Source organism: Tachyglossus aculeatus, chromosome 10 (assembly GCF_015852505.1).
Source record: "Tachyglossus aculeatus isolate mTacAcu1 chromosome 10, mTacAcu1.pri, whole genome shotgun sequence".
NCBI classification, from domain to species: Eukaryota; Metazoa; Chordata; class Mammalia; order Monotremata; family Tachyglossidae; genus Tachyglossus; species Tachyglossus aculeatus.
In genome coordinates, this window is record NC_052075.1 from 52,615,923 (window position 1) to 52,628,242 (window position 12,320).

Genomic DNA, 12,320 nt, shown 5'->3' on the forward strand with positions numbered 1-12,320 from the left:
TGTGAGCCCACTGTTGGGTAGGGACCCTCTCTATATGTTGCCAACTTGGACTTCCCAAGCACTTAGTCCAGTGCTCTGCACACAGTAAGCACTCAATAAATACGATTGATTGATTGATTGTACGGATTTATTACTCTATTTTACTTGTACATCTCTATTCTATTTCTTTTATTTTGTTAGTATGTTTTGTTTTGTTCTCTGTCTCCCCCTTCGAGACTGTGAGCCCGCTGTTGGGTAGGGACCGTCTCTATACGTTGCCAACTTGGACTTTCCAAGTGCTTAGTACAGTGCTCTGCACACAGTAAGCGCTCAGTAAATACGATTGATTGATTGATTGATTGAAGCAGGTGGGGGCAGATAGGTAAGGTTGGTGAGGGGCAGTGCCCGAGGCCTGGATGCCATCCGACGCAGGCAGCTTGGGGTCGGTCCGGAGGAAGATGCCATCAGTGGAACCTGTAACCAGATGAGGGGGGACCCGTTACCGGGATGGGTGGGCGGGGGCCATTCCCAGATTCCCACCATGCCCTCCCCCTCCAAGCGGTTCCCAAAATTGACCCTATCGGAAACACCCCACCTCCCCTTCAAATTCCCCCGAGGCTGTTGTGAGAAGCAGTGTGCGGCCTAGAGCGTGGGCCTAGGATTCAGAAAGACCTAGGTTCTAAGGCCACATGTCTTGGAACTCATTACTCTATTTATTTATTTATTTATTTTACTTGTACATATCTATTCTATTTATTTTATTTTGTTAGTCTGTTTGGTTTTGTTCTCTGTCTCCCCCTTTTAGACTGTGAGCCCACTGGTGGGTAGGGACCGTCTCTATGTGTTGCCAATTTGGACTTCCCAAGCGCTTAGTACAGTGCTCTGCACATAGTAAGCGCTCAATAAATACGATTGATGATGATGATAGAAGCATCGTGGCTCAGTGGAAAGAGTATGGGCTTGGGAATCCGAGGTCATGGGTTCAAATCCCGGCACGTCCAGTAAATACCACTGGTTGACTGAGTGGTTTACAGAAAATCTCTGGTGGGTGGGATCAGTATGAGCCCACTTTTTAGACTGTGAGCCCACTGTTGGGTAGGGACTGTCTCTATATGTTGCCAATTTGTACTTCCCAAGCGCTTAGTACAGTGCTCTGCACACAGTAAGTGCTCAATAAATACGATTGATGATGATGATGATGATGTGAGCTCACTGTTGGGTAGGGACCGTCTCTATATGTTGCCAACTTGGACTTCCCAAGCGCTTAGTCCAGTGCTCTGCACACAGTAAGCGCTCAATAAATACGACTGATTGATTGATTGATTGTTGGGTAGGGACTGTCTCTATATGTTGCCAACTTGGACTTCCCAAGCGCTTAGTCCAGTGCTCTGCACACAGTAAGCGCTCCATAAATACGATTGATTGATTGATTATCGTTCACCTGAGCTGGGGGGAGACCAAGATGGGGGGGGAGCCGGGGGGCAGAGGGAAGTTCCCACCCGGACGGGATCAGTGAGAGGGATGGGAGGGCACAGAGGGGGTCTCCACCTGTCGTCGTCTCCGTGGGGGGCCGTGGCTAGTGAAGCCAGTCCTGGGCTCTCTGCAGGGTCACGGACGGCGGGAGTGTGAGCCCACAGTCTTTCAGACTGTGAGTTCACTGTTGGGTAGGGACTGTCTCTATATGTTGCCAACTTGGACTTCCCAAGCGCTTAGTACAGTGCTCTGCACACAGTAAGCGCTCAATAAATACGATTGATTGATTGATTGATTGATTGAGGGCTGTGGGTCAGCCCTCCCCGGACAGGGCAAGGGTCACGTGCTCCGGGCTGGGGGACCGGACCAACAATCCCCGGCCACCTTGGGACCCTCGGAACCAGTACCTGATTTTCAGCTCAGCTTTCACGTTCTGCAAGGTCTTCATCTCCTTCTTCATTTTCTCACTTAAGTCGGTTTTCCCCAACCTGTGGAAACCCCGAAGTGGGCTCCGTCAGCTGGGCCTCAGCCGGTCCAGGCCCGTGGCGGGGGTCGGTGTGCGGCAGGGACGGACGGGGTCAGGGGTCCGGGGCCTGGCCGTCATGAGGGTCACCGCCCTCATCAGGTAACGCGGTCCCGGCCTCCTCCCCTGCGGAGCTTCTAGACTGTGAGCCCACTGTTGGGTGGGGACCGTCTCTAGGTGTTGCCAATTTGTACTTCCCAAGCGCTTAGTCCAGTGCTCTGCACACAGTAAGCGCACAATAATTTCCTCCCTTCAAGGCCCTACTGAGAGCTCACCTCCTCCAGGAGGCCTTCCCAGACTGAGCCCCTTCCTTCCTCTCCCCCTCGTCCCCCTCTCCATCCCCCTCATCTTACCTCCTTCCCTTCCCCACAGCACCTGTATATATGTATATATGTTTGTACAGATTTATTACTCTATTTATTTTGCTTGTCCATATCTACTCTATTTATTTTATTTTGTTAATATGTTTGGTTTTGTTCTCTGTCTCCCCCTTCTAGACTGTGAGCCCACTGTTGGGTAGGGACCGTCTCTAGATGTTGTCAACTTGGACTTCCCAAGCGCTTAGTCCAGTGCTCTGCACACAGTAAGCGCTCAATAAATACGATTGATTGATTGATTGATTGATCGGATGCCGATCCCTCCCACCCCCAGCCAGGCCCGCCTGGCCACCCCCGGCTCCGAGCGTCCCTTAAGGGCGATGGGGTTTGGAGGGGGCCGGGAACGGACCTGAGTATCTTCAGCCCACAGCTGGGCTGTTGGATCCCTTCCCAGATTTCAGAGATCCCGGCGTCTCCCAGGACGTTGTCATGCAGGGTGATCTCCCTCAGCTCCCGGTTGACGCCCAGCATCTGGGACAGATCCGGACAACTCCGTGATGTCAGCTTGCACCTCTGTAACCTGCCGGAAGAGGTAACTGAGCCTCGCAGAAATTCAGTGACTTCCCCAAGGTCACTCTATATGTTGCCAACTTGTACTTCCCAAGCGCTCAGTACAGTGCTCTGCACACAGGAAGTGCTCAACAAATACGATCGATTGATTGATTGATTATTACTGTTCTATTTTATTCTCCCAAGTGCTGAGTACAGCACTCCGCACACGGTAAAGCACTCCATATATATGATCGAATGAAGGAATAAGGGGACACGTCCCCTGCCCGTAACGAGCTTAATCGATCGCTCAACGCCGCCTTCGGTGGGAAGCAGCGTGGCTCAGTGGAAAGAGCAGGGGCTTTGGAGTCAGAGGTCATGGGTTCGAATCCCAGCTCTAACAACTGTCAGCTGTGTGACTTCGGGCAAGTCACTTCACTTCTCTGGGCCTCAGTTCCCTCATCTGGAAAATGGGGATTAAGACTGTGAGCCCCACGTGGGACAGTCTGATCACCTTGTAACCTCCCCGTGCTTAGAACAGTGCTTGGCACGTAGTAAGTGCTTAATAAATGCCATTATTATTATTATTATTACTGCAGTCACCCAGCTCCCGGCCCCCACCCCAGACGGGAGGTATCTACCGCCGGGCAGTGAGCACCTCAAAGTCTGGAGTTTACAGTTGGGGTGCCTCAGACCCTCGCAGAGCAGGCAGACCCCCGCGTCTTCGAGGGAGTTGTAACTCAGGTCCAGCTCGGACAGATGCCGGTTGATGCTCAGGACGGAAGAGAGATCCGGACAGCAGTTCAGCGTGACGGCGCAGTGTCGCAGTCTGAGGGAGAGAAGGAACCCTTGTTTGCTTTTTTTAACGGTATTTCATTCATTCGATCGTATTTACCGAGTGCTTACTGTGCGCAGAGCACTGTAATAATAATAATAATAATAATAATGGCATTTGTTAAGCGCTTACTATGTGCAATGCACTGTTCTAAGCGCTGGGGAGGTTACAACGTGATCAGGCTGTCCCACGTGGGGCTCACAGTCAATCCCCATTTTACAGATGAGGTAACTGAAGCTCAGAGAAGTTAAGTGACTTGCCCAAGGTCACACAGCAGACATGTGGTGGAGCCGGGATTCGAACCCATGACCTCTGACTCCAAAGCCCGGGCTCTTTCCACTGAGCCACGCTGCTTCTCAAAGCCTGTATAAAGCGCTTGGGAAGTACAAGCCGGCAACATATATTTGTTAACTGCTTACTTTGTGCCCAGTGCTGTACTAAGCGCTGGGGCAGAAACACATTCATCAGGTTGGACACGGTCCCTGTCCCACATCGGGTTCACTATCTTTAATCCCCATTTTACAGATGAGGTAACGGAGGCACAGAATGAAGTTCATTCATTCAGTCAGTCAGTCGTATTTATTGAGCACTTACTGTGTGCAGAGCACTGTACTAAGCGCTTGGAAAGTACGGTTCGGCGACGGATAGAGACAATCCCCACCCAACAACGGGCTCACAGTCTAGGAGGGGAAGGAGCCGGGATTAGAACCCAGGTTCTTCTAACTCCGAGGCCCGGGGTCTACCCACTAAGCCACATAAAACTAGACTGCGAGCCCACTGTTGGGTAGGGACCGTCTCTATATGTTGCCAACTTGTACTTCCCAAGCGCTTAGTACAGTCCTCTGCACACAGTAAGCGCTCAATAAATACAATTGATTGACTGATTGATAAAACATCTAAACATCTTAAACATCTAAAGAAGCAGCATGGCATAGTGGATTCATTCATTCATTCATTCAATTGTATTTATTGAGCGCTTACTGTGTGCAGAGCACTGTACTAAACGCTTGGGAAGTACAAGTTGGCCACATTTAGAGACAATCCCTACCCAACAGTGGGCTTACAGTCTAGAAGGGGTACAGCCCAGGCCTGGGATTCATAAGGCCATGGGTTCTAATCCCAGTTCTGTCACCTGCCAGCTGTGTGACCTTGGGCAAGTCATTTTACTTCTCTGTGCCTCATTCATTCATTCATTCAATCGTATTTATTGAGTGCTCTGTAAAGCGGGGATTGAGACCGTGAGCGCCACATGGGACAGGGACTGCGTCCAACCCGACTCGCTTGCGTCTACCCCAGCGCTTAGCACAGTACCTGGCACGTACTGAGCGCTTAAGAAATACCATAATTATTTGGCCACCCTGCTACGTCTCCCTGGTCTCCTCGTTTCCGGGCTCGGGCTAGGAAGCGAGAAGCGGGGCGGACTCGTGGGAAGATGGGGGAGCATCTCTCCAGGGAGGAAAGAATCGGGGACTCACAACAGGGCCTGCAGTTTGCAATTTGGATTTTTGAGCCCCTCGCAAATCAGCCGGACTCCCGCGTCTCCAAGGGCATTATTAAATAGGTCCAATTTGGTCAAGTTGGGATTGGTGCTCAGCAGAGAGCAAAGAGCCGGGCCGCAGGCCGATGTAAGAGCACAACTCTGGAGCCTGTAGGAGAGAGAACAGGGAGGCGCCCATCAGCTTCCCAATCAATCAATCAATCAATCAATCCCCAACACACCCCTTCCTCTTCTTCAAATACAGTCGTTTCTGACCCATAGCGACTCGCTGGACACCCCCCCTCCAGAACGCCCCATCTTCGGCTGTAAAGTCGTTCCGCGATGTGTATCCATAGAGTTTTCTTGGTAAAGATACAGAAGTGGTCTACCGTCATCAGGGCAAACTCTCCTGCCAGCCTGATTAACTGTATCTACCCCCAGCACTTCGACCAGTGCTTGGCACATAGTAAGCGCTTAATAAATACCATCATCATCATCATCACCATAAGGCGGTGATGGACTGTGAGTTCGTCACTAGACTGTAAGCTCACGGTGGGCAGGGAATGAGTCTGTTGTTGTACTGTACTCTCCTAAGTGTGTAGTACAGTGCTTTGCAAACAGTAAGCACTCAAAAATATGATGGAATTAATTAATTAATTAATTAATGATTCCTAGAAGAGAACCCACCCCTAAGGCAGTTATAATTCCGGGATTATTCGAGAGCTAGATAATAATGTTGGCACCAATTAAGCACATCCGAGCGCTGAGGTAGAGTGCTTTGCACATAGTAAGCCCTTAACAAATACCATTATTATTATTATTATTATCAGATCAGACACCGTCCTCGTGGACGTGGTCTGAGAGGGAAGGGAGATTTTGTGTTTTATCCCCCATCTACTGAGGAGGAAACGGAGGCACAGGGCAGTGAAGCGACTTGCCCAAGGTCACACAGCAAGTAAGTGGTGGAGCCGGGATTGGAAACCAGGTCCTCTGACTCCCAGCCTTGTGTTCTTTCCACCGCTTCTCAAGGGATTTGAGGAAATGGACGTGATTAAACTGAGGGATCCTAAATGTTAATTCATTCATTCATTCAATTGTATTTATTGCGCGCTTACTGTGTGCAGAGCACTGTACTAAGCGCTTGGGAAGTACAAGCAGCGTGGCTCAGTTGAAAGAGCACGGGCTTTGGAGTCATTCATTCATTCAATTGTATTTATTGAGCGCTTACTGTGTGCAGAGCACCGTACTAAGCACTTGGGAAGTACAAGTTAGCAACATATAGAGACGGTCCCTACCCAACAGCGGGCTCACAGTCTAGAAGGGGGAGACAGACAACAAAACAAAACATATAAACCAAATAAAATAAACAGAATAAATATGTACAAGTAAAATAAATAGAGTAATAAATATGTACAAACATATATACATATATACAGGTGCTGTATTACATGGGTTAAAATGAATAATAGTAATCATGGTGGTATTCCTTCATTCAATCGTTATTATTGAGTGCTTACTGTGTGCAGAGCACTGTACTAAGCGCTTGGGAAGTACAAGTTGACAACATAGAGAGACGGTCCCTACCCAACAACGGGCTCACAGTAGTGTGCTGAGCACTTCACTAAACTCTGGGAGAGATAGAAGATAATCAGGTCAGACACAGTTCCTGTCCCACATGGGGTTTTTGTCTAAGTAGGAGTGAGGATAGCTGATTAACTTGTATCTTCCCCAGCACTTAGCACATTGTAAGCACTTAATGAATACCCTGATTATTATTATTATTATTACTAGTTACGCGACCCCCCGAGCCAAGCTAGCTCTCTTCCTCCCTTCAAGGCCCTACTGAGAGCTCACCTCCTCCAGGAGGCCTTCCCAGACTGAGCCCCTTCCTTCCTCTCCCCCTCATCCCCCTCTCCATCCCCCACATCTTACCTCCTTCCCTTCCGCACAGCACCTGTATATACGTATATATGTTTGTACATATTTATTACTCTATTTATCTTACTTGTAGATATCTATTCTATTTATTTTATTTTGTTAGTATGTTTGGTTTTGTTCTCTGTCTCCCCCTTCTAGACTGTGAGCCCGCTGTTGGGTAGGGACTGTCTCTATGTGTTGCCAACTTGTACTTCCCAAGCGCTTAGTACAGTGCTCTGCACACAGTAAGTGCTCAATAAATACGATTGATTGATTGATTGATTGATTATTATTAAGTATTGAGTCCCTATTTTACAGTGGAGGAAACAGAGGCATGGAGAAGTGAAGTAACTTGTCCAAGGTCACACAGCAGACACGAGGCCAAGCTGGGATTAGAACTCAGGTCCTTCTGAATCCCAGGCCCATGCTCTATCGGGAAAACGTGGCTTAGAGGAAAGAGCCCGGGCTTGGGAGTCAGAGGCTACAGGTTCTCCGGGCCAGCTTCACTTCTCTGGGCCTCAGTTCCCACATCTGTAAAATGGGGATTAAGACTGTGAGCCCCACATGGGACAATCTTCCCAGGAAGGCCTGGAAGGAGGACTTCCCAGACTGAGCCCCCTCCTTCCTCTCCCCCTCCACCCTCCCCTCCCCACAGCACCTGTATATATGTATATATGTTTATATGTATTTATTACTCTATTTTATTTGTACATATTTATTCTATTTATTTTCTTTTGTTAATATGTTTTGTGTTGTTCTCTGTCTCCCCCTTCTAGACTGTGAGCCCGCTGTTGGGTAGGGACCGTCTCTCTATGTTGCCAACTTGTACTTCCCAAGTGCTTAGTCCAGTGCTCTGCACACAGTAAGCGCTCAATAAATACGATTGAATGAATGACTGAACAATGTGATTACCTTGTATCACCCTGGAGCTTAGAACAGTGCTTGGCCCAAAAGGGCTTAACAAACACCATCATCGTCATTATTATCATTACGAACTAAACCACGTTATAGTGCTCTCTCCCAAGCTCCCACAGTAAGCACTCAGTGACTACGATTTGAGTATCAATCAATCGATCAATCGTATTTATTGAGCGCTTACTGTGTGCAGAGCACTGGACTAAGCGCTTGGGAAGTACAAGTTGGCAACATAGAGAGACGGTCCCTACCCAACAGCGGGCTCACAGTCTAAAAGGGGGAGACAGAGAACAAAACCAAACATACTAACAAAATAAAATAAATAGAATAGGGGGCTTACCACAGTGTCTGTAGCTTACAGCTGGGGTGAGTCAGCCCCTCACAGAGCAGGCTGAGCCCTGAGTCTTCGAGGGCATTCGAACTCAGGTCCAGCTCGGACAGGTTCTGGTTGGTGCTCACGATGGAAGAGAAGTCCCGGCAGCTGTCCGGTGGGAGAACGCAGTTCACCAACCTGAAGGGAGGAGACGGAGTCAGAACCCCCGGCCACACCTGTTGTACTATCGGTCAATCATCATCATCATCATCAATCATCAATCGTATTTACTGAGCGCTTACTGTGTGCAGAGCACTGGACTAAGCGCTTGGGAAGTACAAGTTTGCAACACATAGAGACAGTCCCTACCCAACAGCGGGCTCGCAGTCTAAAAGGGGGAGACAGAGAACAAAACCAAACATACCAACAAAATAAAATAAATAGAATAGATATGTACAAGTAAAATAAATAAATAAATAGAGTAATAAATATGTACAAACATATATACATATATACAGGTCAATCAATCGGCCGTATTTATTGAGCGCTTACCGTAGGACTGACCGGCTAAGCGATCTTCCCCACTAAGCGCTCAGGGATGTGTCTGTTTACTGCCGTATCATTCATTCAATCGTATTTACTGAGCGCTTACTGTGTGCAGAGCACTGGACTAAGCGCTTGGAAAGTACAAATGGGCAACAGATACCAAGTAAGTAAGTAAGTAAAGTAAGTAAAGTCAGTAAAGTCCCTACCCAACAACGGGCTCACAGTCTAGAAGGGGGAAGACGGACAAGAAAACAAAACAAGTAGACGGGCATCAATAGCATCAAAATAGATAAACAGAATCATAGATATATGCACATACTCTCCCAAGTGCTTAGTACAGTGCTCTGCCCTCAGTAGGCGCTCAGAAAATACGATTGAATGAACGACTGTAAGCTCGTCTCTAGACTGTAAGCTCTTTGCGGGCAGGGAATGTGCCTGTTTACTGTTATATCGTACTCTCCCAAGCGCTTAGTACAGTGCTCTGTACACAATAAGCACTCAACAAATATGATTGAATGAATGACTGAAAGATCATCCCTATCAATCGATCGTATTTATTGAGCGCTTACTGTGTGCAGAGCACTGTACTAAGCATTTGGGAGGTACAAGTTGGGAACATATCCCTAGACCGTCAGCTCGTTGTGGGCAAGGCATGTGTCTGTTTATTGTTATATCGTACTCTCCCTAGCAATTAGTACAGTGCTCTGCACACAGTAAGAGCTCAATAAATACGATCGAATGTCTGTAAGCTCGTCTCTGAACTGTAAGCTTATTGTGGGGAGGGAATGTGTCTGTTTATTGCTATATCCTACTATTCCAAGTGCTTAGTATGGTGTATATATATATATATATCTATAATTCTATTTATTCATATTGATGCTTTTGATGCCTGTTTACCTGTTTTGATGTCTGTCTCCCCTCTTCTACACCGTGAGCCCGTTGTGGACAGGGATTGTCTCTATTGCTGAATCGTACTTTCTAAGCGCTTAGAACAGTGCTCTGCACACAGTAAGCGCTCAATAAATATGATCGAATGACTGTAAGCTCATCTCTGAACTGTAAGCTTATTGTGGGGAGGGAATGTGTCTGTTTATTGCTATATTCTACTCTTCCAAGCACTTTGTATGGTGTATATATATATCTATAATTCTATTTATTCATATTGATGCTTTTGATGCCTGTTTAGTTGTTTTGATGTCTGTCTCCCCTCTTCTACACCGTGAGCCCGTTGTGGACAGGGATTGTCTCTATTGCTGAATTGGACTTTCTGAGCGCTTAGAACAGTGCTCTGCACACAGTAAGCGCTCAATAAATACGATCAAATGACTGTAAGCTCGTCTCTGAACTGTAAGCTTATTGTGGGGAGGGAATGTGTCTGTTTATTGCTATATCCTACTCTTCCAAGGGCTTAGTATAGTGTATATATATATATATATATATATATATATATATATATATATATATATATATATAATTCTGTTTATTCATATTGATGCTTTTGATGCCTGTTTACTTGTTTTGATGTCTGTCTCCCCTCTTCTACACCGTGAGCCCGTTGTGGACAGGGATTGTCTCTATTGCTGAATCGTACTTTCTGTATATATGTATATCCTGTATATATGTATATATGGTTGTACATATTTATTACTCTATTTATTTATTTATTTATTTATTTTGCTTGTACATTTCTATCCTATTTATTTTATTTTGTTGGTATGTTTGGTTTTGTTCTCTGTCTCCCCCTTTTAGACTGTGAGCCCACTGTTGGGTAGGGATTGTCTCTATGTATTGCCAATTTGTACTTCCCAAGCGCTTAGTACAGTGCTCTGCACATTGTAAGTGCTCAATAAACACGATTGATTGATTGATTGATTGAGCGCTTAGAACAGTGCTCTGCACACAGTAAGCGCTCAATAAATACGATCGAATGACTGTAAGCTCGTCTCTGAACTGTAAGCTCATTGTGGGGAGGGAATGAGTCCGTTTATTGCTATATCCTACTCTTCCAAGCGCTTAGTATAGTGTATATATATCTATAATTCTATTTATTCATATTGATGCTTTTGATGCCTGTTTACTTGTTTTGATGTCTGTCTCCCCTCTTCTACACTGTGAGCCCGTTGTGGACAGGGATTGTCTATTGCTGAATCGTGCTTTCTAAGTGCTTAGAACAGGGCTCTGCACACAGTAAGCGCTCAATAAATACGATCGAATGACTGTAAGCTCGTCTCTGAACTGTAAGCTTATTATTTTAGACTGTGAGCCCACTGTTGGGTAGGAACTGTCTCTATATGTTGCCAATTTGTACTTCCCAAGCGCTCAATAAATACGATTGATGATGTGGGGAGGGAATGTGTCTGTTGCTATATCCTACTCTTCCAAGCGCTTAGTATAGTGTATATATATATAATTCTATTTATTCGTATTGATGCTTTTGATGCCTGTTTACTTGTTTTGATGTCTGTCTCCCCTCTTCTACACCATGAGCCCATTGTGGACAGGGATTGTCTATTGCTGAATCGTACTTTCTAAGCGCTTAGAACAGTGCTCTGCACACAGTAAGCGCTCAATAAATACGATCGAATGACTGTAAGCTCGTCTCTGAACTGTAAGCTTATTGTGGGGAGGGAATGTGTCTGTTTATTGCTATATCCTACTCTTCCAAGCGCTTAGTATGGTGTATATATATCTATAATTCTATTTATTCATATTGATGCTTTTGATGCCTGTTTACTTGTTTTGATGTCTATCTCCCCTCTTCTACACTGTGAGCCCGTTGTGGACAGGGATTGTCTCTTTTGCTGAATCGTACTTTCTAAGAGCTTAGAACAGGGCTCTGCACACAGTAAGCGCTCAATAAATATGATCGAATGACTGTAAGCTCGTCTCTGAACTGTAAGCTTATTATTTTAGACTGTGAGCCCACTGTTGGGTAGGGACTGTCTCTATATGTTGCCAATTTGTACTTCCCAAGCGCTTAGTACAGTGCTCTGCACCCAGTAAGCGCTCAATAAATACGATTGATGATGTGGGGAGGGAATGTGTCTGTTTATTGCTATATCCTACTCTTCCAAGCGCTTAGTATAGTGTATATATATATATATATCTATAATTCTATTTATTCATATTGATGCTTTTGATGCCTGTTTACTTGTTTTGATGTCTGTCTCCCCTCTTCTACACCGTGAGCCCGTTGTGGACAGGGATTGTCTCTTTTGCTGAATCGTACTTTCTAAGCGCTTAAAACAGTGCTCTGCACACAGTAAGTGCTCAATAAATACGATCGAATGACTGTAAGCTCGTCTCTGAACTGTAAGCTTATTATTTTAGACTGTGAGCCCACTGTTGGGTAGGGACTGTCTCTATATGTTGCCAATTTGTACTTCCCAAGCGCTTAATACAGTGCTCTGCACCCAGTAAGCGCTCAATAAATACGATTGATGATGTGGGGAGGGAATGTGTCTGTTTATTGCTAT

General features: G+C 46.2%; 1 protein-coding gene across 1 annotated transcript in view; it reads right to left on the reverse strand.

Moving 5' to 3' along the window:
- Window positions 1–283: 283 nt before the first annotated feature.
- The window catches only part of LOC119933269 (NACHT, LRR and PYD domains-containing protein 3-like), a 29,596-nt gene continuing 17,559 nt past the window's right edge, over window positions 284–12,320 (reverse strand). The window contains exons 6-11 of the mRNA XM_038752691.1: window positions 8,326–8,496; window positions 5,152–5,322; window positions 3,500–3,670; window positions 2,702–2,872; window positions 1,860–1,940; window positions 284–453 (exon numbers count right to left, since the gene is read on the reverse strand). Coding sequence (XP_038608619.1) covers window positions 444–453; window positions 1,860–1,940; window positions 2,702–2,872; window positions 3,500–3,670; window positions 5,152–5,322; window positions 8,326–8,496 — 775 coding nt within the window. The 3' untranslated portion in view covers window positions 284–443. The remainder of the gene's footprint in view (window positions 454–1,859; window positions 1,941–2,701; window positions 2,873–3,499; window positions 3,671–5,151; window positions 5,323–8,325; window positions 8,497–12,320) is intronic.